The following is a 24,872-nucleotide window of genomic DNA, read 5'->3' on the forward strand; positions in this document are numbered from 1 at the left end:
CATATATTCAGGAACAAAAAAACAGGAGGGTGTATGTGAATATATCTTAGCAGTAATTAGGAGAAGGAAGTTTAATAAGAGGAGACTACATAACTTATGCCCTCCAGATGTTTTGCATCACAACTTCCGTAAATGGCAAGATTTGAAGCTCTGGAAGACATTGGATGGCTTAACTGTGGACTGTAGTTTTAAAAAAAAGATTGCAAAGGAAGCCAAAGTTATACTGTATTGGAGAGGTGTGGCAAAAATTACTGAAACACTGAATACCAAAGACCATCACAGATGCTTTTAAATAATCAAAAAAAATCTGTGGAGCACTGAACATTTACTGGGCTGGCTACCAAGGGCAGGTCCACTCTGCCCCATAAAAGCCACCACAAAAATCCCTGCAGCAGTTTCTCCCTACAAAGTATCAAACAATAAATTAGAGGTCTCAGAAAGAGTCCATTGCAAGGGGTGAGGGGAGAAGCTGGCCTCTCTCAGCGGTCATCTCTGCATCACTGAGACTTGACTTCAGAATGAGGATCCATCTCCGTCAGGACAGACAGGGACACTAACTGGGTCAGCCGGGTCACGCAGGCTGGGAAGGAAAACAAGATCAGTCAGTCAGGGATGCTCGGGGGCAGGTGATGGTGGTGAAGATAGATTCATCTAAGAAAGGGATACAGAGGAGAGATCACGGGAGGAAAGCCATCAAGGATCTAACAGGAAACCAGTTCTAAGAAACACCCGAGTTTTGCTAAGTAGCCTGTTACATTCTTGAAAAAAATCATTTTTAAAATTATACCCTTTGAAGGGCAAAGTTAAAACTGAATGAATTTGACTTTGGTAAGGATCGTGCACCGTATGTTCAGGAATACCTAGATACACACACATCACATTGTTCCTTTTGGAGCAAGGAACATGAGGCAGAGCACACAAAAGCAGGAAGATACTGTGAGGTGAAGAAAATAAAAAGTTTACACCAACACCACCCGCTAGACTGTCCATGCTGTTCTCCTTGCAAACCATATTTGTTTACACTATGTCCATCCATGACAGCCTTTTGGGTTTTAAGCTCTCTCTTTGAAGGTCTCATCCACCGACGCTTTCCTTGGCCTTCCCTGTTACTTAATTTGTGGAATCGTCTTGAATTCTTCCAACTTACACAAAGGTTCTTTGAGTATTTGGCAGTCAGGGAAAGGGGACAAAACAAATCCTGTTTGTTCTCATTTCCCAGCTTCTGCCCCTGCTAGTCTTTTAGGTGCTCTGTTGGGGCCCTCCTGAAGAGAGAGATAGGAAATCACAGAAGTGGAAGCTGTGATTCACTCACCTGTCGCTCGGCGTAGGCAGTGTGGTCTCTTATGCTCTGGGACTTGCACCACCAGGAAGTAGACAGGGAGCCCAGACACCGCTATGGCAATGCCGATGGCCGAATTGATGGGGTCGGTGTAGAGCGGTACAGCCACCAGGAAGATGGTACACAGGCAAAAAATGATGGGGAAGATGATGCTCAACTAAAGGATACAGAAATAGGGATTGGTTGCGTCCCCCGTTGCTGCAGCTCACTGAGCTCCATGCATCACGCTAAGCTCTCAGACCTAATTTTGGACTCAACTCTGCATAGCCCTGACTCTGCAACAGGTCAATTCAAGTCTCTGACAAGAGCTGTCTGTCTGTTCCTTGTAGCCTGGGGTTTAAGGAAGATCAGAAGCGGAAGGAAAGGAATGGAAACCTCAAATATTTCTATTAGCGATGGTTCCAGAACATATACACAAGAAAGATCATAATTTATTAAGATACATGTCGACAGCTGCAGAGATAAATCTAACACAACCCTGGAAAAGAGACACTGCCAAAAATATCAGACTGGGAAACTAAACTTTTTTTTTAGATTTTTTTTTTAATCCTGCCTTTATTATTTTTATAAATAACTCAAGGCGGTGAACATACCTCATACTCCTTCCTCCTCCTATTTTCCCCACAACAACAAACTTGTGAGGTAGTTGGGCTGAGAGAGAGAGGGACTGGCCCAAAGTCACCCAGCCGGCTTTCAACTTGTGCAGCAATTGGTCTCAACACCTTACCCATGAAGCAGTACAGGAAAAAAAGCTGTACTATACCAGACTATGATTGTTAATAGTCTAAACAGCCAGTTTCTGCAAATTCCTCACTTATTCTAGTTTTCTTGAACAGCATATCCCACCAGGTTCATGCAGTTAAAACAATGTACACATCCTGTCCTGAATGCTAGTACATTGAGAAAGGGAGAAAGACATGTATTGAATTTCCTTCATTACTGGAGAATCTTGTAGTTGTAACCCATCTAATCATTTTAAACTGGATTTCCAAGGAATGGAGCAGTGACCCCCTTCCCTGTCCAAATGCATTGTGCTTTCTCCGCCCAGTAAAAAGATCCATTTCTGCTCCCATCTTCTTACAATTCCAGAAGCCCCCTTCTAAGACTTCAATGGCTCCCCACCAAGCCATCCCCAAATCGAGGTGAAAAGATGCCAAGACCTTCAGCTTTTGACCTACTGCAGTGTTTCTCAGCCTTAGGAACTTTAAGAAGTGTGGACTTCAACTCCCATAATTCCCCAGCCAGCATGTCTTAAAGTCCACACGTCTTAAAGTTCCCAAGGTTGGGAAACACTGATCTACTGAGTACAGGTCCCCCAACCCAACACAATAAATCTAAGCTCTTACAGAGGTCATGGGGCTTAGTTTCTAATCCTCTAATAGCTTTGCAAGATACATTTCTTGGAGTCTACTTTGAACATAGAATCCAACACACCCAAGTCTTCTATCCCTGGCTATTAAACCCAGTTAGTCTGAGATAGGTTAGATCCTTCCACGTGTAACACTGACCACAGTCCTTTAAATGGGAAAGAACAGGAGTAGGCACCCTTGCTCTGAACATCTACGCCCATCATGAGGGATGCTAAGAATGGGACATAATGGGTGTACTGATGCTACATGAGGAAAGAGCTCATGGCCCAGTGGATAGAGAGCCATTACCCATTTTTGGCCAATCTCCTGATAACTCCATAATTATTGCAAAAAATACAGGACAAGATGGTTCAATCCAGCAAGACGCTTCTTATGTTCTTAAATAGTAGAGTTTTTTTCTTCTTCTATGAGGGCCCCCCTTACAAAGGAACCACTCAAAACTAACACCGGGAATGATTAAATGCAGCAGCAAATGTCAATCAACAGTTTCTCTCTCCCCATCCCATTCTCTGTCATCCTGTAGCAAGATACCCTTTGCCAAAGGTCTGTTCTCCTACTGCTTGCAGAGAATTCCTGAAATGAAGCCCCATGCCAGCAGGACCTGCGAGGGGTTAACAAAGGCAAGATGGTGGATGTGATGTTGCAAGGTAAGTCCTGCACCTTTTGCAATCACACCTATCAATCCAAAAGGGAGTAGTGATGAAGAAACCAACAATTCAATTTTATATAGACATAAAAAACAGGATGAAAGCGTTCGTTCTATATCTGAAATGTGGAATGAGGAATTGGAATATCTAGTCTGTTTTAAAGAATGTGAAATATACTTCTTGAGATTTAAGAGTGAAGCTAATTCATAAAAAATATTCTTTTTCTGTTTACTGGATTCCCCAAAGAATATTTTTTAAAAGTTGGGAGTCAGATTCTTTTGGGTTGGCATTGTAAGTAATTTGAGGGCTTTTGCACTCATATGATTTGGTCTTGTCCAGCCATGACTCCATTTTGGTTGCAAGTTACAACATGTAAACGCAATTCTGGGGAGAATATAACAGTTAAAGATATAAATGTGATGCTAAATTAAATTCCTAAAATATGGAATGTCATTTTATGAAGAACTTGGCTTTATCGAGCCTGGGGCTGATCAAAGGGGATAATTTTACCTCGATAAAAAGAAACTGATCTTCCAGATGTTAAGGAATGGATTCAAGATATGTGTTTGTTATCCATTTCAAAATGTCTATATTCTGAAGATGGGGCAATTTAGCCCTGTATGATCTACAGTTCATAATAAGTTTAAGGACTTAATGAATTTTATACTGATACCACATGCATCTTATTTTTTTCTTTTTTTACCACTTTCTTTTTCTTCTTGTATATTTAATTTATTTTAATTGCCATAAGATATGTAAGGGGGGTTAACTAAACAATCGCACATTTATTTTGTTGTACTGATTGTTGTTTGCTTGTTATATTTCACCAATAAAATTTTTAAAAATTAAAAAAGCTACTAAAGGCCAGGACTTGCATCATGAAATCATGTCTGCTTCATTCCTTTTTGATCCCATCCCACCCCCACAGACACTTCTGTCCAGGACCCAGCGCTAATGGAAAATAATCTAATCAAGGATAGTTCACCAGTATTATATAATTAGCTTGGTCGGTTTAACAGTGGACTGTGGCAATAGATATTTTAAATATTACACAACTACAGTTGCAGGTTCCCCCTACCTTGAGCGGACGTTCCCTGGATGGCTCCTTCCAGCGAAGGTAGAGTTGCCCTGCGATTGACAGGCCCACAAAGAACCAGTAGCTGAAGCTGTAGTAGTTAATGAGTTGGAAGATATCCTCCACACAAAGATAAATCAGAGCCATGGCTCCCTGTGACAAACAGAGGAATGAAGCAAAGTTCATCATGATTAGTAGAATAATATTTTGGCTTTCCAGCTGCTTACTGTCCACCCACATTACTTAGAAGATGTAAGACGTGCCTCCAAAAAAAATCCAAGGAACAGAGTTCATGACACCAATTCTTCCCACATTGCTCCCAAGACACCACAGGCATTTCCAAGATTGGTGAGTAGGATCATTTTAGATAATGACTCATTACCTTTGATCTCAGTCTTCCTTCCTGGAGCTGAACTGTGGTTTCTCAATTAGCCACTAGCTGACAGTTCACACCTACTCTTCCAGCTGGTGCAGGAATTAGCTGGCTAGTTGAGGGCAACATTAGACATCTGGAGGCCTCAGGCTCAGCCCATCACTGTTATCTATGCTCTTGAATTCACTCCAACCATCTCACCCTGCAAACCCACCACTCAGGTGTTGGGGAAACTGAAGAGAAGTAGGACTGCGCAAGGAGGAGGCATGGAGGAATGAACCATCAGGTGGCTAAAAGAAGTAAGAAGATAACAGCTGCACATCTGTGTCTTCCTGTGCACTCTCCTCTTTTCAGGCCATTATGCAGCTATGTGCCAGACTGGGAGGCACAGGATCTCTTTCAGCTGGGATGGAGAAAGTCTCCCCACCTTTTGCTCAATATGGACATTTGAAAGTCAGGACTGCGCTTTCAAAGAGAGCTCAACGCCCTGAAGAAGGAAGGTTTAACTCTTCCCACCCCCCTGTTTTAATACTGGGCAGTTGTCCATGGCTGGGGAAAAATACTTATGGGTAGACATCATGCATTCCAGAAGGAAGGAATGAAGTTAAGACAACACAATTGATTTTTAGAGTGCCTATTATCACCCCTCCTCAGCTGGATCCCACTAGCCCACTGAAGGTGATGGGAGCTGGAGTCCATCTCATGTAGGATTCACCAGTTAGGGAAGGTTGTTTCTTCTTCTGGGCAAACCACTCAAGGTTACTAGGAAAAGGGACAGAGGAGATTTGAGGCTGACTCCTCTCCCTCCACCGGGCCAACTGGATCCATGCACGCAAACTCACACAGTGCCCTAGGACTTACATTAAAAAGCAGGGCTGGCACTGGGGTGAACCGCTCCACGTGGATCATGCAGATAGCATCTGGCAGGTGCCCCTCCCGGGAGCCAACGAAAAACAGCCTGTTGGGAGAGAACAAGTGAGCGTCTTATTGAAATGAAGGAAAATTAGCCCATCTTGCATTCAAGGCCAATTCAGAAGAAGGTGGGGACCACAACTCTTCTGCAGCCCCAGAGCGCTCCCCCTCAATTGCCACTGCGTTGTAATCTCTACTGTGACAAAAGAATATTATTAAATACACATGGACTAACCCTATCAACTCTACTAAATTAATTGAATTTCATTTTAATCAGATGCAGGGGTAGATTAAATTGCATCAAATTAAGTATAGTTCATGCCCTGGCTCACTCCCTGGTAACTGCTCCTGACATGCCACTCAAACACCCATCTGATCTGGCTGAACTGAAATATACAGCTCACAATAAGCTCCAGGTGTCCCAAAATCAGTTGTCCTACATGGACATCCATGGGGACTAAAAAAAAAGTAAAAATGATGGCTGCAACTGCACAATCAAGACCCCACCCCTTGGACACATTTTGCGAAGACCCAGCTCTCTGGAAAAGGCTCTAATGCTGGGAAAGGTGGAAGGAAAGAGAAGAAGAGGACGGCCACCAGCAAGGTAGATGGACTCAGTTACAGTGGCGATGGGGGTCCTGTTGGAAGAAGACTTGAAAGACCAGGTTAGGGATAGATCGTCATGGAGAAAATCTACAGTACCTATGAGGTCACTAGGAGTCAAAAACAACTTGGTGGCACATAATCGATTAATCAGTGTGCAAAAAGGAATTGGGGATTTGATCATACAGTTGTAGCCATCATCTTAACTTTTTTGGCCCTCTCTGCATGGACGTCCCAGTCTCGGGACTAAGGCAGATGATTCCTGATCACATCCATTGGCCAGAGAACCCAAGATCCCTAGGACAATCTAGCCCTTCTATTAAGGAGCAGGTATCACTTCCCATCCGGAAAAAAAGGCCTGTTACAAACTGAGATCAACCTAGTTCCATCCACTGGCCAAAGAACAAACTGCTGCTCCAATCTTGTTTCTTCTTTCTTCTCCCATCCTTCATCCTTTCTATCATAATTATTAATTCTGAGCCTGAAGTTGTGCATCATTTCGGAAATACCTTGATAAAGCACAACCACCACATACTCAGAGGATAGTTTAACTAGGGTGCCACTGCTTCGAAAACAATCTTCTGGACATGTATTTGCATTACTTGGAATAATTTGAACCTTCTGTAGAAAGGCATTATCTTTGATTCTTTATTTATATTTGTCACCTTAACATCATCACATATTAAGGAGCTGGAAAGGATTCATCTCAAAAGGGGATACCCCACCACAAGCTTTGTTGCCACAAAGGGGAACAGAGATGTAATTCTTTACTGAGTTTATAACTGAGCTCTGTTTTGTACCACCCTGAAAATAAGGATGTGAGAAAATTAGGAACCGAATTCAGCATATTTTGCTCATGCAGACAGTGATTTCTAAAGTGTTCAAACTCCAGTTAGGTTAACACTTCAGTTTCATACAAGAAGACTTCTGTGAAATAACTATGGAAAGTTACTAAGGAGTTTTTGTATTAGGGAACTTTTTTATTTCCGGAGGATTATTCTCATTCAACTGGTCCTTTAAAGCAAAACTTTAAAAAATTAGTCTTGGAAGAGTCCTGAGAGCAGGGAGAACATGTACCTGATATACCACAAACGTTTACCTGGAAGCAGCTAAGATAGAGGCATTAAGGCCTCCAAAGCAGGATAAAGCCACAGCAAGCGGGATGCTCCACTTCATCATTCCAAAAACTTGGTCACCAAAAGTCTAGAAAAGAAGAGAATCTCATATCAGCTGCTGGCACTTACCTTATGCTAGGGGGTCCCTAGGATCAACATCATTCCCAAAGCAACAGAAAGGTCTTATTCAATCTGGTACGCTCCATATATGTTCCCCTACAATGCCCACCTTCACCAACTTGGGGAAACTGAAATACAATACCATTCATATATGGTATGAGATGGTCCAGCCTCCAGTAGGAAGTGAGAATTTTCCACAGCTGTTATCAGACTCCAGTTCCCATAAACCACAGCTGATGTGGTGTAATGGTACGTGAGAAAGACCTTGGGAAACTGGGCCAAGAGACGCTGCCAAGGGAATGGTCAGATAAGAGATAGCTTAGCCCGCAGCTGGATAGTGGGCAGGGCAAGAGACTCAGAAGAGACCCTCCCTAGTTTCTCAGGGAGTAAAGGAGACGGCAGGGGGAGAGAAAATTGTACTTTCCGACTTCCAAGATTGATGTCGGCCTTGCACGGTAAACCTGATAGGAATCACAACCAGATGACCTAATTCTACTTTATTGAAAAGCTACCTTGACAGAATCTTGCAAATCTGAAAGTACAATTCTCCCGCCATCTCCTTTACAGCCTGAGAAACTAGGGAGGGTCCCTTCTGAGCCTCTTGCCCCATCTGCTATGCAGCTGCGGGCTAAGCTGTCTTTTATCTGACCGTTCCCTTGGCGGCGTCTCTTGGCCCAGTCTCCCAAGGTCTTTCCCACATACCGTTACATGCAGCCAAAAACCAGCAGTCATTCTAGTCCAGCATCGTCTGAACATTCATTCACTTCCCTCCACTGCTATTGTGGAGAAGTCAGCAAAACCATTTCTGATGCGTGAGAAGAGCCCCATGATGAATTAATTGCCAGAATTCCCTAATTGAAGTAACCTTTCTTAGAAAGTGTTTTTCTCCCCTGATTTTTTTTTTTTGAACGAAGCCATTTTAGGGACAAAGAAGCTTTGGGGGCAATCAGCTGCTGGATCCCACTGATCTGCCCCTGAAATGGGGAGGGATGTGCTTACTAACCACTGCCACAGCATCGCTCGACAGGATCTCCACCTTGCTCAGCACTGTGTAGTATGCCACATTCGTCATGATATAGATCACCGTGACGATAGGCATAGATATTCCAATGGAGAGCGGCAGATTCCTAAGGAGAGGCACAAAGAAAAGCTATGCATGCCACCTTCTCACAGTTGGTGCCTCTGCCATCACTATTCCCACATTCTGTGAACTGGCCGCCACCCCCTTCGGAGGGGTCCAGCCTAGGAGAGGTGGCTTAAGAAGCTACGTTTCTTGGCTAAGCTCACAGAACCCTTTGTTCTCCAGGCTTCGCTTCCCATTGCAATGAGTTCTCCTGGCTTTCATTTCATTTCAGAAAAGAATAGGGAGAAAATCCCAACACTGGGTTGAGAGAGCATTTCCACCCTCAATAAAGCTCACGCTTCATTCCATTTCATAATCAGACTTTATAGTCTTGCAAGATAATTCATCGGGGTTCAAGGTAGCTCTTTGAAAATTGCATGATTTCTTCCTGCTCTTGCCCTCTCGGCAAAATCGATATTAGCCCCATGACAGTGTATTCTATTCCAGTGTTTCTCAACCTTGGCAACTTGAAGACAGGTGGACCAACTCCCAGAATTCCCCAGCCGCCTATGGTTGAAGTCCACCTGCCTTCAAGTCACCAAGGTTGTTCTGTTCTGTTCTGTTCTGTTCTGTTCTGTTCTGTTCTGTTCTGTTCAGTTCAGTTCAGTTCAGTTCAGTTCAGTTCAGTTCAGTTCAGTTCAGTTCAGTTCTAAATTTCTCCCATCTTGATGAGAGCTGTGCTGTAATGCCTGATTTTCCCCAATAGATGGCACTCCCTCCCCACCTCAGCCCCTCCAAAATAAACCCCCAGGGATTTTAATTAAATAGGAGGAAAGAACAAAGGTGGGTATTTCCCTCTACCCAGGGGACTTTTGAGATCACCTGGTGTGCTGACACCCGTGTGCATTGAACGAATAAATAAATAATAATGCCCACAACCACAGCCCATTAATTTTAATAGGCTAGACCCTGTGCTTTCTAGCGCACAGAAAAAGAGTGCTCCTCCAGCCAACAAAGAACTTAATCTCCAGCAAGGAATTTATTGAGTGGAGACAAAGTCTGAAGAACAAGGAGGGGCCAGCAGCTAATCAGGTCCAGTTTCCTCCCCCAGTTCCCTCTTTGGGAGGTGAACATAAATTCTAAGGTCATTCTAGGAAAAAGGGGTGGGGAAGCAATGTTGCTTCTCCGGAGGGATATCTCGGGCATTATCCAAAAGGTGCAAGCAGCTGGATTCCAGTCCACGGAGCATGCCAAACCACAGTGATCTCACAGCCTGGGACGGAACCCATATTTTCCCTGACACTCAGGAGCGTTGTTTGAATGCTGACCTTTCAGGGTTCTTAATTTCTTCCGTGACAAAGTTAAGGGTGTCCCATCCAGAGTAGGAGAACAACGCCGAGTAGAGAGCCAGTGCGATGCTGCCCACGTCCCAGGCAGATCCTTCAAAAGCGTCAGCAAAGTTCTCAGATTGTCCTGCAAGGGAAGATAAGGGTTCACCCAAATGCATACCGAGTCCTTTAATGCCTCCCCAACAGGGGTGAGGTTTGAGGAAATTTAAGGGGATCCTAAAATCCTGTCTGGGGTGTGATGCCCATGATGCCCATTCACTACATGCAAGTCATCCTTTGAAGGTTAGAGGGGTCCATTGAGAACATTCAGGCGTGAATTAGCTCCAAGAGGTCGTCAGAAAAAGAAAGCAGATTGGAAAACTTGGTTTGACCTTGGATCAAATCTCACCTCTGATGTGGACTCACTCTGATCACCCAGGGTGGAGGTACCTGAGAGGTTGGGGTTTTTTTTTGTAGAAGTAGTAAAAAGTAAAAAAAAAAAAAAAGTAGTATTGCACATGCAACACCCAGAGGGGCAAGAGAAATAGAAACACCACAGCCAGAGTTTTAGTACCTTGTCCAATGCAGATGATGCCTGCAATGATCACAGCAATGAGGGCTATCACCTTGGCATAGGTGGACAAATCTTGTACTCGGGTTCCCCACTTCACATAGGCACAGTTCACAAAAGTCAGTAAGCCTGAAATCAAGAGGAACAGAAAAGAAAAGCAGAATCACTTACAACAGTGGGGCATAACAGTCTTCCCCCATCCGAGCCATGTACGTACATGCCCGAGTAAGAAATCAGCTGAATTTGCCTCCTCTTCAATTCTAAAACCTAAAGACCCTTTAAGATCCTGTGTTTGTGTACAACAGTGGGTTTTAAAAAAGCGAAGAAGGCTATTTCTGGAACCTTTCTATAGCACTCTTCGTTTTCTCAGCGACTCCCAACAGGGGAAAGATAAAGCGCGTCTATGACACCAGCATACCCCCTCTCCACATCGCTCTTCAAAGGCCATTCCCATTGTCCACCTGGATCTCTCCCCTATTACGAGATGATGCTTTTTACCATCGTTCACCGTCCTGGGGAAAAGGTATATATTTTTCAGCTATTACTATGGATGGAATCTAAATCTCGCAGCTGCTCCTTGTATGCTCAAGAGCCTGCAGTCTTCTTCCCTCAAAGCAGCTCCTGAATCTGAGCCCATGAAGTGTTTGCTTTGGTCCCATTAAACATTAATGGAAGCTACTGGGCTTCATCCTGTCCACAGAGTCCTGGCCTTTTATCTTGGATTTCTTCCCTAGGTCCTGTTTCTTAGTCATGCTGAGTTATGAAGCAATCGCTGGGCAAAGACAGGGAGCTGGGTGGCCTGAATTAGTTAACTAGGCAGCTGGGAGGGGTGAATGAATTGGGAGAAATAACTGGTAGGTTGGCTGATAAGACACAAAGCTAAGAGATTCCTCCTTCAACCCCCCCCCCCACGCATGCAGCACTTATCCATGCTTGGAGCCTTCTCGATGCCTTGGACTACAGATCCCATCCTTTCCGGCCAACAAAACTAATGTTGCAATCCAGGCTGTAAACTTTAGATATGTTAGAGGGGAAAAAGGAATGCAGCATTTTGCCTCCTGTTCCCAAGCCTAGGGAGGAAATCAGCCCTAGAGATTTGCAACTAAGGAAGCTTGGGAGCAAGGTTTCTCCCCTAAATCTGGAAGGCCCAGAGGGCTATAAGCTGTTGGAAAAAAACAGCCCCTCTTTTCCCCATCTATTCAAGCCTCTAGCACGGCGTTTCTCAACTTCGACTTTAAGACACGTGGACTTCAACTCCCAGAATTCCCCAGCCAGCATGCTGGCTGGGGAATTCTGGGAGTTGTAGTCCATGGGTCTAAAAGTTGCCAAGATTGAGAAACAATGCTCTAGCAGGAGCAGCTGGCCAGCTCCCTTGCAGGTCAATCTTCAGCATTAGGGACAACACACGATTCTGTTTAATCATTTCCCTTCCCTGGTTGGCTGCAAGATGAAACCAACAGCCCCTTCCCCAAAACAACGAAGGACAAAATGACATCTGGATGGAAAGAACCGCACAGAGGTTGGCTGACGTATCTGCTAGTTTTCCGAACCTGATGCCCAGCTCCCAGAATCCCCAGTGCGAGTTGTCCACCCCATTAGCAAGACACCAAGTGCCAGGCAACTGGTGCCAGTGAACACCGAGAAGTTAAATCAAGGCAGAGGAAGATAGGTCTTCCTGGATCCCACCCAAAGTTCAAAGAGGAGGAACAGAAGTTACTTGTTTATCCAGCTCCTATTGCTTTTTATATTCTGCCCTTCTAACCTTGATCTTTATTCCAGGAACAAGTTGTTGTGCCTCAAGAGGCTGTGGGAGATTCGGCTGGTGGCCAGACACCCAAACCCCCAGGAGCTGGAAGAGCTGAGGAGCATCTTCCAAGCTACAAGCTCCATTTCAAGCCCAAGTCACCACCTTCTTACTGCAGAGCAAATGGGGGGATTGGGGATACCTCTTAATCAACACTTTGCTTCTTTATAAACGAGGCAATAAATTCCTCCTTGTTATTGGTCTTTGGAACTTGCCCAAATCTGAGAAACCACCAATATGAGGATTCATTTCCTGATGGCACCACCTACTCTCATGTGGGAGATGGCAGAGAGAGCCCTGCCAAGTTTTCAAATAATCCCATTCTCTCTGGTGCCAACCTCTGACCCTACGTAATACCCAGCCACATACTCCAACCTCAATGCACGAACAAACTCTCTGGTCTCCAAACATCTGTCACGGGGACAGCCTTCTCTTTTCTGGGCTGCCCCAACAAACCCCTATAGAGGCATATCCTACTTCTGGATAGAAATGCATTGTGTGGGTGGGGGTTGCCACCTGGGCACCACAGATGTCTCTGGCCATGGACAGAGGACCTTCTGCTTTCCTCTTCAGTTTCAGACAAGCTTTATCAAGAGTCCTAAGTAAAACGGCTCCAGGGGTCAGTGTGGAGACATGTTCAAGGCATGATCTAAGGGTTGCCTCAGATGAGGAGAAGGGATCTTTAGTTCCCACTCGGCAGCTTTCAGAAACCTTCTCTAACTCAGCCTCCATTTTGGTATCTCTGAAATGGGGATAAAGGGATTAGTCTGCTTTTCAGGGCTAACTGCTTTAGAAGAGACAGAAACATTTATTCTGGTTAGCCTCCACTCTAGCCTTCACCCACACACCCTTTGCTATCATCCCACCCCCAACCCAAAGCGTCCGCTCTTCTCCCTCCCACCGCAAGCAATTTTTCTGCCTAACCCCCAAGCCCACGACGTTCCAGCCGGCACATTCCTGTGTTGCAACCGCGTGGTTTCGGGGGAGCCTGACGCTGCACTTCTCACCAGCCGCTTCCAGACAGCACTTGCCGATTCAGCATGCTGCCTGCCATCAGCTGAAGTCACTCACTTCCTGAAAACAACCCAGAATTACCCGCTGGTTAAAGGGAGAGGAGAATGAGTGGCAGAAAAGAGCCGGAGATCACCAGACCCTGAGTCAGAATGCCCAATACAGAAAGGGTGTCTCTGAGCATGGAGGAGGAAAGCCCTGTTAGTCTAGGGTAGCAAAAAAAAAAATCAGGAGGCAGCTGGGAGCATCTTTTCCAACTAACAACTTTATCCAAAGGCATACGCTTTCGGGATCCTTCAGATTCTCAGAACATGGAGAGAAAGTCTTTTTCTCCACACAGATGAAGCGACATCCCTCCTGGTCACATCAGAGCCTCATGCAGAGACATCCAGGCAGGTTTCATGTATGGACAGGTCTGAATGTGGCTTGCCTCTTGCTGCTTTCTTCTGCCATAATGGGGGAGCAACTCAGGATCCTCCTTAGAGCTCTGGCACAGGAGAAAGGGGTCTAGAAAGTTGCAGTGGACCAAGGGAGCAAGGTGAAACATGTGCAGAAGTGTCTCCTTTTCCTTTAGCACAGGGGTGCAAATCCTAGTCCCCAGATCTTTGAGTGCAGGCTCCTTCAACTTTCAAAAATTGTAATTTTGGCAGCAAGGAGATTACTAAATATATAACTGGCGAGTAATCACATTAACTAGATTTAATTTTAACTGCCCTGAAATGAAACAAAAGAAAATGTTGTTGCTCTCCTAGCCCCACATATTACTTTTCAGAGCATGGCCCCTGCAGTGCCCTTGACCCAGAAAAAGTTGTGTTCCTCTCCTTCAGCTGGATTGCAACGACAGTTCGAGCAGAAATCCTTTCAGTCACGTCTCTACAGCTTCAAACTTTCAAAGGAAGAGCTCTGTCTGATTTAACCATCCCAAAATCCAGGGCTGATAAAAGCAGAGGAGCAAAGAGAAGATGATGGTCACAGATGCCTGACTCACAGGTCCACCAGGAGAATAAGATCAGGATAAGGGGAAATTCTAGCTGAAAGCAGGACCTATCTGAGAAAACATTCTTCATATTCTTGAGAGGCAGGATAACTATGATTCTACCCCACCCACCCAAAATACAGGAAAGGTGGAAAATGGTGTAAGAGAGGACCCCGGGAGGTTCCAGTTCCAAAGAGGAGCCAGCCTGTGTCTTTGGACAAAGTTGGAACCCTAACAACCCGGTGATGCAAAATCTCAACCAAGGAAGGGGAGAGTTGCGCAGAACGGGAAGGAAGGTCACGGCAAGATAAGAGCAGAGAGATAGATTAGATACTGAGAAACAATCTGCCCTTCGCCCTGCTTGAATCAAGCGTGGGCATAGCAAAGATCTATCAAAATACCCACTTAGCATGAAGCATTGCCTTGAGATGCCTGCCCCCCCCCCCCCATGCTTCGGAAGCTAAGAAGCCTTCTCAATAAGGGCTGCAGAAATCCCAGGGACCACTGGAGGATGGCAACACGTTATAATCCTGACCTCAACCAACCCCTTTTTCGGGTACCGTAGCCTCCCCTCGCTGATTGCACTCACAGATGCAGACAGCAGCCAGGAGACGGCCCGCCAAATAGGGCCCCTCACAGGATGGGAAGAAAGGTTGCACCAAGTAGTTGGCAAAGGTGATGGCGATGATTGCTTGGCTGGTGGGTTCAATTATGAGAAGAGAAGTCCACAGGCGGATGAAAGCAGGCAGCTCCCCAAAGGCCTCCAAGATATAGGCATAGCTGGCCCCTGATTTTTTGATGGTGGTGCCCAGCTCAGCATAGCAGAGAGCCCCAAAAACGGAGAAGAGGCCCCCCACAGACCAGACAATGAGGGACAGCCCATAAGACCCGCTGTAGGCCAGGACGCCCTTGGGAGAGACGAAGATGCCCGAGCCGATCATGTTGCCCACAATCAAACAGACGCCGTTGAGCAGTGAGATCTCCTTCTTCAACTGGATGGCCTCCTCGGAAGATGAGCTGGAAGAGGGCAAGGTCCCGTTAGCTGCTGTCTTGGCAGGATGGTCATCTTGGGTGGCCGCCACCACATACTGGCCGGACTTGGTCATGGCTGGGCAAGGAGAAAGCAGTTTGGTTACCACCAAGGCTGGAAGAAGCGTCCCCTGCACCCCAAAATATATTTTTCTCCTCTGAAAGTGATTCAGATAACATATTATTAGCTTCCCCAACCTGGAGCCCTCCAGATGTGCAATCACTCCCATTAGCCCTAGTCAATACAGCTACAATCCATCACGTACCAAACTGAGGAGGGCTGATACAAAAGCAAACTTTAGGGAGAAGGGAAGGCTGAAGCAAAGCTGGCTTGTCAGGGAGATGTAAACTCAGCTTGGTTTGTCTCTCCTGAAGTGAAATTCACCAAGACTGGATGCACACATAGTTTGTTTAAACGTGGTTTACTAAATAAATCACAATTGGCCAGTTCATACAAGTTGCTAAGCCAAGAACCAAACATACCACAATCTGACTTAGTGCAATGTAAATCCAGTCTCTACCAGGAGACAGATACAAAGGAGAGGGAAAGGTTGGAAGACAGATTTCTTTTGCTTCCCAAGCACTGGAATTCAGGAGTTTCTCTTGAGTTTCTTTGCTAGAGGCAGGGAGGAAGAACTCTAAATAAAATTGATATTTTATCTGCAAGAATAAGCAAATGGGCAACCACAGACAGGTTTGGCGTTCAGATTGCCGGCACGCCTCCTGTACCTCAGAAAGGCTACAAAAAGTCACATCTGGATATTCTAAAAAAATCTGAGCTAAAAGCTCTGCCTTACATATTCTGCCCAGAGGGAAGGGACTCTAGTGAACGGAGCCCAAGCAACTGAAGGGAGGCAGAACCTGGGTTTCTGCTTTAATCAGGAGCTGGGCAGACGTCTGATGGCTGGAAATCAAGATTCTAACCCAGGGACAGAAAGAGACAAGGATGGAGAGGATGCGTAAGAGATGAACTGAGAAGCACTCACCAGTTCTGGACTTAGATCCCCCTTCTGATCTGCCTGCCTGTCCCCACACCAGCTTAGGAATAAAGAATTAGAAGTTGTCAGGACAGCACTTTTAACTTGAGGAACTAAGCAGGGTGGCTGGGGGCGGAGTGAGGGGGGGTACGGGAGGGTGAGCCATTGAGTCCAAGGTCCGTCTGGTGCCAGGTGGGGGCAGGGGGAGCCTACCTCATCACTATGGAAGATAAGGGACTGCCAGTTCCTGCAAATTTCCTCACAGCCACGCCTGAGAAAAGACTTCCTGAAAGAGGGCATTGTGCACTCCCCCCCACCCGAACTGTTGTTTCCTGTATCTGCTTTCTGCATCCATGCTTATACAAAGCCTCCAGGTTACACCAAGCTCTAGAGAAGAAGGGGCTTCTGCAAATCATAGATTTGTGCTTCCTATCACACAACAACTTCCAGATCCAAAGGCTCGGCCCCAGAGGTAGCCCAGACTGAGAAACGTGTTTTGAGCAGAAAACCCTTCCCGTTTCTTCTTTGTTCGGTGGAATTGAGAGTTCTCGGCACAAATCAACCTTAAAAGAAGAAAAAGAAAGAAAGGATAAATATAAGACAGAAATCGAAAGTAGTTCTGAAACTTTTATTTTAGCCAGTTGTACACAAATCAATGTGTTGCGCTGAGCAATGTTCAGTCATGATGAACTCTTCATTTCTATTATTTCATTTTCATTTGAGTTTCGTGAACTCTTTTGTGCAATAAAGAATTCTGCAAAATTCAGCAGCTTACATACCCTTTTCTGCCACTTTACTTGGCTACAGGGTTTGGATTTTCACCCTCCAACACGCCCCTGGTTGTCAAAAAGAGCTGATTTTTAAAGCTCTTGGTGCTGCAGCTCTGCTCCAAAGTATTATTTTGAACTGATCTGTCTGGGTGTGTGTGTGTGTGTGCGGGTACATATATATCAGTGTTTCTCAACCTTGGCAACTTGAAGATGTGTGGACTTCAACTCCCAGAATTCCCCAGCCAGCCGTGCCTGGCTGGGGAATTCTGGGAGTTGAAGTCCACACATCTTCAAGCTGCCAAGGTTGAGAAACACTGAGATAGATAGATAGATAGATAGATAGATAGATAGATAGATAGATAGATAGATAGATAGATAGATAGATAGACAGACAGACAGACAGACAGACAGACAGACAGACAGACAGACAGACACATACATACATACATACACATACACACACACACACACACACATATATATTCCAGAGGAAAAGACCCTCTTCTTGAAAAAAAAAGAAGAAAGTGAAGGAGGTGAGGGCTGCACAGGCCTACTGACACCAGCCTTCCCCCATCTGATGCTCTGGGCAAAGGTTCCACCACAACTCCCATCATTCCCAGCTAGCGCTGTCTAGACCCGACGGGGGAGGAAGTTCAGAGCCCCAGGTTGGGGAACGCTGCTTAACAGAAACCCATTAATTTACTCCTCTGTCAGTTGCATCGATATGGGCTCACGAAGGGGCCTCCCACCGCCATCCCTCCAGGTGGAACCCCGACTCCCTCGCCCGGCGACTGTTTACGTCGTCGCCAAGGGCAACGGCTTCCTTAGCAACCAGCATCCAAGATGGCGCCAGCGAATCGCCGACCGTTTCGAAAATGGCCGAAACGCCCTTTCCGCCCCTAGGAAAAATGGCTGCCACAGCGACCTGAAACGGCACGAGTATAGCACTTGAACCTACACGAGGCCTTTCCGGTAAGTGTGATATTTTCCTCAGAGAAATACCAGGAAATTAGATTTCAATAGTGATCATTATTGTTTATGCGAGCAGGGCGGGCGAAGAGGGTTGCCTCATCCAAGATGGAAGCGAAGGAATAGGACCTCCGTTTCCGTTTGCAAAATGGAGTCTAGCTTAGCTTCCGGGACTCACATCCGGGCCTCTGATGCCTGGGCCAAAAATGGCTGCCCCCATAGATGTATTGATACTTTCAATAGCCGGACAACATAACCCAAGTTAGTTCCCAAACGCCGTCCAGCGGCGGCCGACAATGCGTAGCTCCAGCTGACGCCAGGAAGCTTTGCCTTTGTCAGCTGTTTTGCCCCTTCCTGCGAAACATCCTAACGCTCTGCAGCGATCCGTACAAAATGGCGTCTCCCAGAGTTCCCAGCCAACCGGTGACCGGATGAGGCGGTGCTTCCGGTTGGACGATCCAAAATGGCGGCTCCCGACGCCGCGCGGCCCTCACAGCAGCGGTGAGCGAGCGCTGCGCAACTCGGTCGCCTGAATGGCAGTTCGCGTGACCCCGAGGCTGGGTATGGACCTCTTGGCCGCGGGAACGAGCGTCTGGGTGCTTGTGTGGGCGTGTACGCAGTAACACGTGCAGAGAGATTGATTGCGCAATCCTGGGCGTAACTTCCTAGGTCTACTTTTTTGGGGTCAATTCCACGGAATTCAGTGAGGCTCCCTTCTGAATGGATGTACTACTTTTTATCTTTATTTTGTATGTTTTATTGATTTTATTGTGATTTATTTGATTATTGTGAGCCGCCCAGAGTCGTTGGGAGTGTGGCGGAATATAAGTTAAATAAACTATTATTATTATTATTACTATTACTATTACTATTATTATGTACATTGTAAAGCTAGAATCGCCCTCCCCACACCCCACCCCAGTTCCCAGCCAGCGTTCCCGCACATCTGGAAGGCACCCGGTTGAGGAAGGCTGAATTCAAATTCTCCTTTCCTTCTGTTGGTCTAAATTTTCCTTCCAGATCCCACTGGGGAAATTTATTTATCTGTCCATCCATCCATCCATCCATCCATCCATCCATCCATCCGATTTGTATGGCCATGCATCTCACATTTGCGGTTCATGTAATTAAACAACCAAACCACAAAACCAATGAACAAAATAGAAAAATCAATAAAAATAATCCCTTTGAAACCAGATGACAACCAGATTAAAACCTAAGAACATAATAAATAGTCAAGTGCAAGTCACGCGTCGGTCCATACAGCATCTAGCAGGCTCAGAACCATAACCGGACCGCCGGCAGGTCGATGGAGCCGTGTCTTCAGAGCCTTTCGGAAGGCACATTGCACGGAGGCGTTGGTGCAACCCACCAGCCATCAAGCTCGATTCGTCCATCATAGAGGAGGTCGCAGGGTATTCCAGCAATTCGGTGCCTGTTTTTTCATCGCTCTTAATTGTGACTTTTTCCCCTTTTGGCTTTGTGAACGAAGATATAATTCATTATGGTATCCTGCTGAGAGATTAATTGGTCCTAGACAGCTATCTGATTTAGTAAATAAATTTACAATACTCACCAGTAGGTTTGGGTTGTTTCTGGTTCTGTAGGCTGAGAGCGCTCAGCCCTTTTCCTAGGATCTGAAAGAAAGGACAAAACATTGCATTAATAATATGATTTATTTGTCTAGAGTCAGGTTTAGTCTCTTCTTATGTGGACCTAGCCTATGAAAATTACTCTCCTGATTTTGATTGTTCAAGGAACCTTGAGTATGGCCTGCTGTCAGGCCCAGATTGCAGTTTTTGTTTGTGGGTTTGTTTGTTTATCTCCTTGCTGGGTTGTTTTAATCTTTAGGAAATAAACCCAGTGCAGAAGTGTGCAAACTGCTTTATAGCCCCCATGATGGCTGTATTGAGCAGCACAATTTATTGGGGGGGGGGGTTGGCTGATGAAGAAATTGGTAGGAATCCATGCTGATTTTAACCTCTTTGGTGAGTGGCTGAAGGGTCAGAATATGAAACAGGAGGCTTCTGGGAAGCCAAGCCCAAACTAATTTCCTCTGCTCTTTTTAGTAACAGTCCTTCCCTCGTTGCCCATTACTGCAAAGTGATCTGTCAAATTTCAGCCCACATTTTGCCTCTGGCATGTCTCTCTACTCAGTAGGCTGGAGACCGTCTCAGCTAATACTTACACCGACCACCAGGAGGCAGTACACGACTGGTTTCATTCTATTTGAAACTTACCAGGTATATGTAGCCGCAATAGCTACGTACACCTGACGAGGTCCAAATAGAATGAAAGTCGTTGTGTATTGACTCCTGGTGGTCAATATAAGTAAAAATACCACACAGGATGTACATTGTGTGTAAATCAAGAAATCCCCCCCGCCCCCCAAGTGGGGCGGAAGACATCCAGAACCTTGGGAAATGAGTCCATGACGTAATATAACATCTACTGAATACCTCTCAGTCTGAGAGTGTATGAAAAGGAAGGCAGACAATTAAACTATTATATGTATTGCCTACAGATACATGTAGTTTTGAGTCGCCAAAGCTTTATACACATTATCATGGTTACACTTAAGAAAACTCCTACTAGCTGAGATGATCATATAATTGTGAAATGGTTTGAACAGGTGGCTAGGCCAAGAACGCCACACGTCTGGTTCAGCCCGGCCTTTTCTGCTTGGTTTCTCCCCATGTAGGACCCCAGCTTGCGAAACTGGCTCGGAGCTTCCACCACAGTACCACGAAGCATGCCGGAAGTGAATGGAGACTGAAGTGAGTGCTATAAATGGAGGGAAAGGTGAGGGGATCCCAGGGAGGAATATTTTGTGCTTTGATATTTAAAGCATTACATTAGAAGCAGGGAGCCGTTGAGGGGATTAGAACTGAGCAGGAACGCCAAAAAAAGCATCATTTGCATTATCAGCAGAGGCAGACTCAGAGTAAACAATATAATCCTTTTCCTCTCTGGGTGATCTATTTAATTTCTGAAAACTGTACAAATGACTTTGTGCTCTTTTTCCAGGAATGGTCTCCCCGCAAATCCATCAGATCATGGGCTTACAACTGACTTACCCGACTGGTCCTTTGCTGGTAAAAAGAAAAAAGAAAGAGAGGCGGGGGGTACATTATCTGTCATAGACTGCTTTCATGCCAGAGTCCCTCAAATCAACTGGCAAGATAAAAGCAGAATAAAACCAACCCCCTTTTCAAGCCAGACAAATAATTCTTTGGGGAGAAAAATAATCATCAAAGGACAACCATGTGGCGAGATGGTTGACAGGGGAATCCGACCAGTGTAGAATTCCAGCTGTATTAAAGGTGTGCCGTTGGTTGCCTGCAGACTTCCAGGCCCGATTTAAAGTGCAGGTCGTCATCTTTAAAGCTCTAAATGGCCTGGCACCAGGATACATCAGAGAGTGTCCTGTAGGAATGAATTTGCCTCTCCCAGTCTGGTTATCGTGAGAGGATACGCTAAAAGTTTCCTCCCCTCCAGAGGTCTGCATGGTGTGGGTGCCGTGACTTCTGGGTAATAGCCCCCACCTTGTGAAATACTCTCCCCCCCCCAGAAGTACATGCAGCCCCATCTTGCCGCAGTCCCAGAAACAGCTTAAAACGGATTTATTTCAGCATCTGAGAGGGAGGGAGGATTGTAAGGTTGTAATTATCTGTGGAAGAGAAGGCTGGAAGTCATCATATTTCATAACCTTAGTTTCTTTCCTTTATTTCTTGCACCTTTTTCTTCTTTTTTCCTCTTTCTTCTCTATCTGTTTCTTTAGATTTGACTTTTACGGTATGTAAGATTCTGTAATTTTTAAAAAACAGACCTATTTCAATGCGCTTTCAGTCCCTGCTGACTATTTGGGTTTTATTTGGCTTTTATCAATGCTTTTTGAGGATGGGGGGGGACAGACGGGCGATTGATATTGTTCCAATTCACCTATTTATTATGTTTTGGCTTTTCTTTTTGTGGGTGCTGTATACTACCCCAAGTCCCTTAGGATTGGTTAGGAGTTAGGAGTACTCTAAAATGGAAGGGGAGATGAGCGAGAAAGGAAGGAGCATCCAGCCAGAAAATTAGAATGGTAAATAAAGAAAGGAGTGCAAGAGAATCATTCCCAACATAGCAGAACAAATTATAACCTTTGCAGAATATTGGGATTCTGAGTTCAGCTATAACAGGCTGTTTCATAACTTTGGTTCTGCCGTTGTATCAGGTCACTGTTGAAAGCTCTACCTTTATTTTCCTAATTCCTTCTAAATATTTACATTCTGGGGAATTACCTGTTCGTCTTCTGCCTCCATTTCCTTGCTTACCTTAATTCATCCCTGGACCAAATCTTGGGTCAGGCTGCAAACTTCAGCTGTAGCTAGAACCGCCCTTGTGATCTCAGGAAAAGGGGTAGTTACGCAGCCAGAGAATGGTTCTGCATTAAGCAAGCTTCACATCTCCCATCAAGGGCCAGTGACTGAGCCCTGAGAATGTTGACCTGTGTCTTCAGTAATGCTGTGCCTTTCACCCCCTCTACAGATGGCAGGCCCGCCCCTCTCATGTCAGGCCAACTCCGTCGACAGGAAAAAAACAGACAGATTGTGGTAAGCAGTTTCTAGCAGCTTGGGAATCCACCTGCTTTCAGGATGGTGCGAACCTGCGTCTCTTCTTATCTGTGTGTCATGTCATGAAAACAAGCAGATGGAAAGCTAGTGTTCATTTCTGTCCTGAGTTGGGGGGGGGGGCGAGGGGGATCAGGTAAGTCTAACAAATTTTTCTAAGGGCAGATACAGCTCCGAGTACCATATATTTGTGATGCAGTTCTGAGTATGTGGAGAATTCTCCCTCAACTCCTTATGGGAGAAAAACTCCTTAGGGGAAAAAAACACAAGGATGTGTGAGTTTTTCTGCCTTTAGGTTATAGCTAGAAATATACACCTCCCCGAAGAATCAGTGTCTGCACTCCTAAATATTTGGAATATGGGATGCAGGGGGTTAGTTTCGAAGTCGCATGTAGAATTACCCTCGGAAATGAATGCTTGGCTGTGTGTCTGCAATCCCCTGTGAAGGTTAAGGGGGCGTGAAAGACATCTTCCAGGCCCTCTACCTTCCCTTCTGTATCTTTTTCCCCTTCAGAGGCGTATAACTGAGCTCTCTGCAGAACTCGATCATGGAATGAAGAAGTGGGAAGCAAAGATGAGGAAGCAGGAACAAGATGAAGAGGAGAAACGGCGCAACAGACTCCAACCTAAAGGAGCCTTACTCCAGCAGGTCCCGAAATAATGGCTCTTTTTTCTGTAATCTCAAGCTTAAAAAAAAAGATAAATATACATTTTATAAGGAGAGGACTGGGCAGTAACTGATTTCTGCTCGCGGCGACCTCTTTGTTTACAAGCCAAGGTTTGGAGGGCCTGCAGTGGCATGTTATCTGCGTGGCTCATTGCAAAGAGACGCATTAGCTAAGGGCCTGCTTAGTTTCAACACAATTGCCATGTCACACAAGATTCAGGAGAGTCTTATCTTGCAGAGAGCCTTGCTCTTGTTTACATCGGGGGAAATCAGCCCCTTTATTCCAGAGTCAGGAACCGTGGAAGCATTCAGAAGACTCTGATAGTCAGATTTCTTTATTTTCCTCTGTGGGTTGGGGCTTCAATTCCTTTGAGCTTTGCTGGCTGGGAATTCTGGGGCTTGATGTTGGAGGAGGTTGCTAGAACCCTAGCTGTCAAAGTCAGAGAAGGACAAAAGAGGGGGCATTTCACAGAAATCGCAGAGCCCCTTGCTGATCAGCCACAGCTTGAATGTAGGGGAATCGGGTGTTCCAAAAAGCTCAAGAGAACTGTATGGCCTGTTCAGTTTCCATTGCTAAAGGTCTCCATCACTACCTGCACGTTCTGGACCTGCATAACTCACAGGTTGATGGACCAAGGGTCAACTTGGGTCATCCCTTCGTTGGTAGGCCACATTAAGCAAGCAATCCTGGTTTATTCAGTCACAATGTATGTGAACAGTATAGAGGCCCAGCTTTAGGCCACGATGCCCTAGAGTCAGGCTGAGGTCTGAAGACCAATTATAGGAAGCAGTTTCAAAGGAGGCTCTCGGAGTCATTTCAGAAGGTCCAGAGATGATGACTCAACCTCCTTGAACTCACAAGTGAACCAAAACTGATTGTTACGTCCAACAGGGACTGGGTCGTATTTCGCCCCAAGAGGCTGAAATTATCAGCTCTTAAAAAAAAAAGGAAAGATTTACAAGCTTGGTTTATTTGCACATAATCTGCCTGATCCCAGATTTGCGTGGAATAATTCAGTCTAGATCTGCTTGCCTGCTTCATCAGGGGGAGAAGAAAAGCATGAACGGGCTACACGCAGCAGACCTCCTTCATATGCGTTGGGTTTAATTCAATACATCTGGATTTCTGGGTGAAAATCATCCACGAACGCAGCCCCCTTTTTTTTTACACGTATACACTTAGCCCAATTTACTCTGCACTCGCAAAAAAGATTGACAAAAACTCTTTGGCAGAGTTTTTTTATACAAGGCTATATTTGTTAAACGATTTTAGCCTTCAGGCATCCTGCAGTGTAACTTTCCAGCACTCCAGAATGAAAGCGAGAGATCTGTTTTATTATTATTTTGAATTTGTGCCCTGGAATCAGCCCTCGCGTTCCAACCTTGGTCCCGGCTGCGAGGATGAGTTGTGGGCCAGGATATCTGCGATGAAAAGTCAGCAAAATGCCTTCCCCCCAGCGTCCCTCGTGGCAGGCGGTGCCTCCTCCCCACACGGAGAATCGAGGTGTCCATGGAAGTTGAAAAAAGTTGGCCTCGT

At 45.6% G+C, this 24,872-nt stretch overlaps 2 protein-coding genes across 5 annotated transcripts; one reads left to right on the forward strand and one right to left on the reverse strand.

The window, feature by feature from the left end:
* Nucleotides 1–56: 56 nt before the first annotated feature.
* On the reverse strand, nucleotides 57–16,470 carry SLC7A7 (solute carrier family 7 member 7). Its single transcript, XM_007436385.4, has 10 exons — nucleotides 16,323–16,470; nucleotides 14,897–15,415; nucleotides 10,520–10,645; nucleotides 9,946–10,090; nucleotides 8,558–8,681; nucleotides 7,419–7,522; nucleotides 5,666–5,762; nucleotides 4,435–4,584; nucleotides 1,313–1,496; nucleotides 57–580 (listed from the first exon to the last, which is right to left on the reverse strand). The coding sequence occupies exons 2-10, from the start codon at nucleotides 15,411–15,413 to the stop codon at nucleotides 498–500; spliced, it is 1,530 nt and encodes a 509-aa protein (XP_007436447.1). The 5' UTR covers nucleotides 15,414–15,415; nucleotides 16,323–16,470; the 3' UTR covers nucleotides 57–497.
* Nucleotides 16,471–18,448: 1,978 nt separating this feature from the next.
* Nucleotides 18,449–23,389, forward strand: MRPL52 (mitochondrial ribosomal protein L52). 4 transcript variants are annotated; one of them, XM_088142201.1, is made up of 5 exons: nucleotides 18,449–18,553; nucleotides 20,754–20,829; nucleotides 21,080–21,147; nucleotides 22,586–22,650; nucleotides 23,183–23,389. In XM_088142201.1, the coding sequence occupies exons 1-5, from the start codon at nucleotides 18,484–18,486 to the stop codon at nucleotides 23,327–23,329; spliced, it is 426 nt and encodes a 141-aa protein (XP_087998327.1). In that variant the 5' UTR covers nucleotides 18,449–18,483; the 3' UTR covers nucleotides 23,330–23,389. The 4 variants fall into 4 exon arrangements, with proteins under 4 accessions (XP_087998327.1, XP_087998328.1, XP_007436448.1 ...); XM_088142202.1 differs by having other exon boundaries at nucleotides 18,482–18,613; nucleotides 21,080–21,177; XM_007436386.3 differs by having other exon boundaries at nucleotides 18,482–18,613.
* The last annotated feature ends 1,483 nt before the right edge of the window (nucleotides 23,390–24,872 follow it).

The sequence above is a fragment of the Python bivittatus genome, unplaced genomic scaffold (assembly GCF_059951505.1).
Source record: "Python bivittatus isolate LINGU-HERP-01145 unplaced genomic scaffold, Pbiv_v1 ctg000370_np1212, whole genome shotgun sequence".
Taxonomy (NCBI): domain Eukaryota; kingdom Metazoa; phylum Chordata; class Lepidosauria; order Squamata; family Pythonidae; genus Python; species Python bivittatus.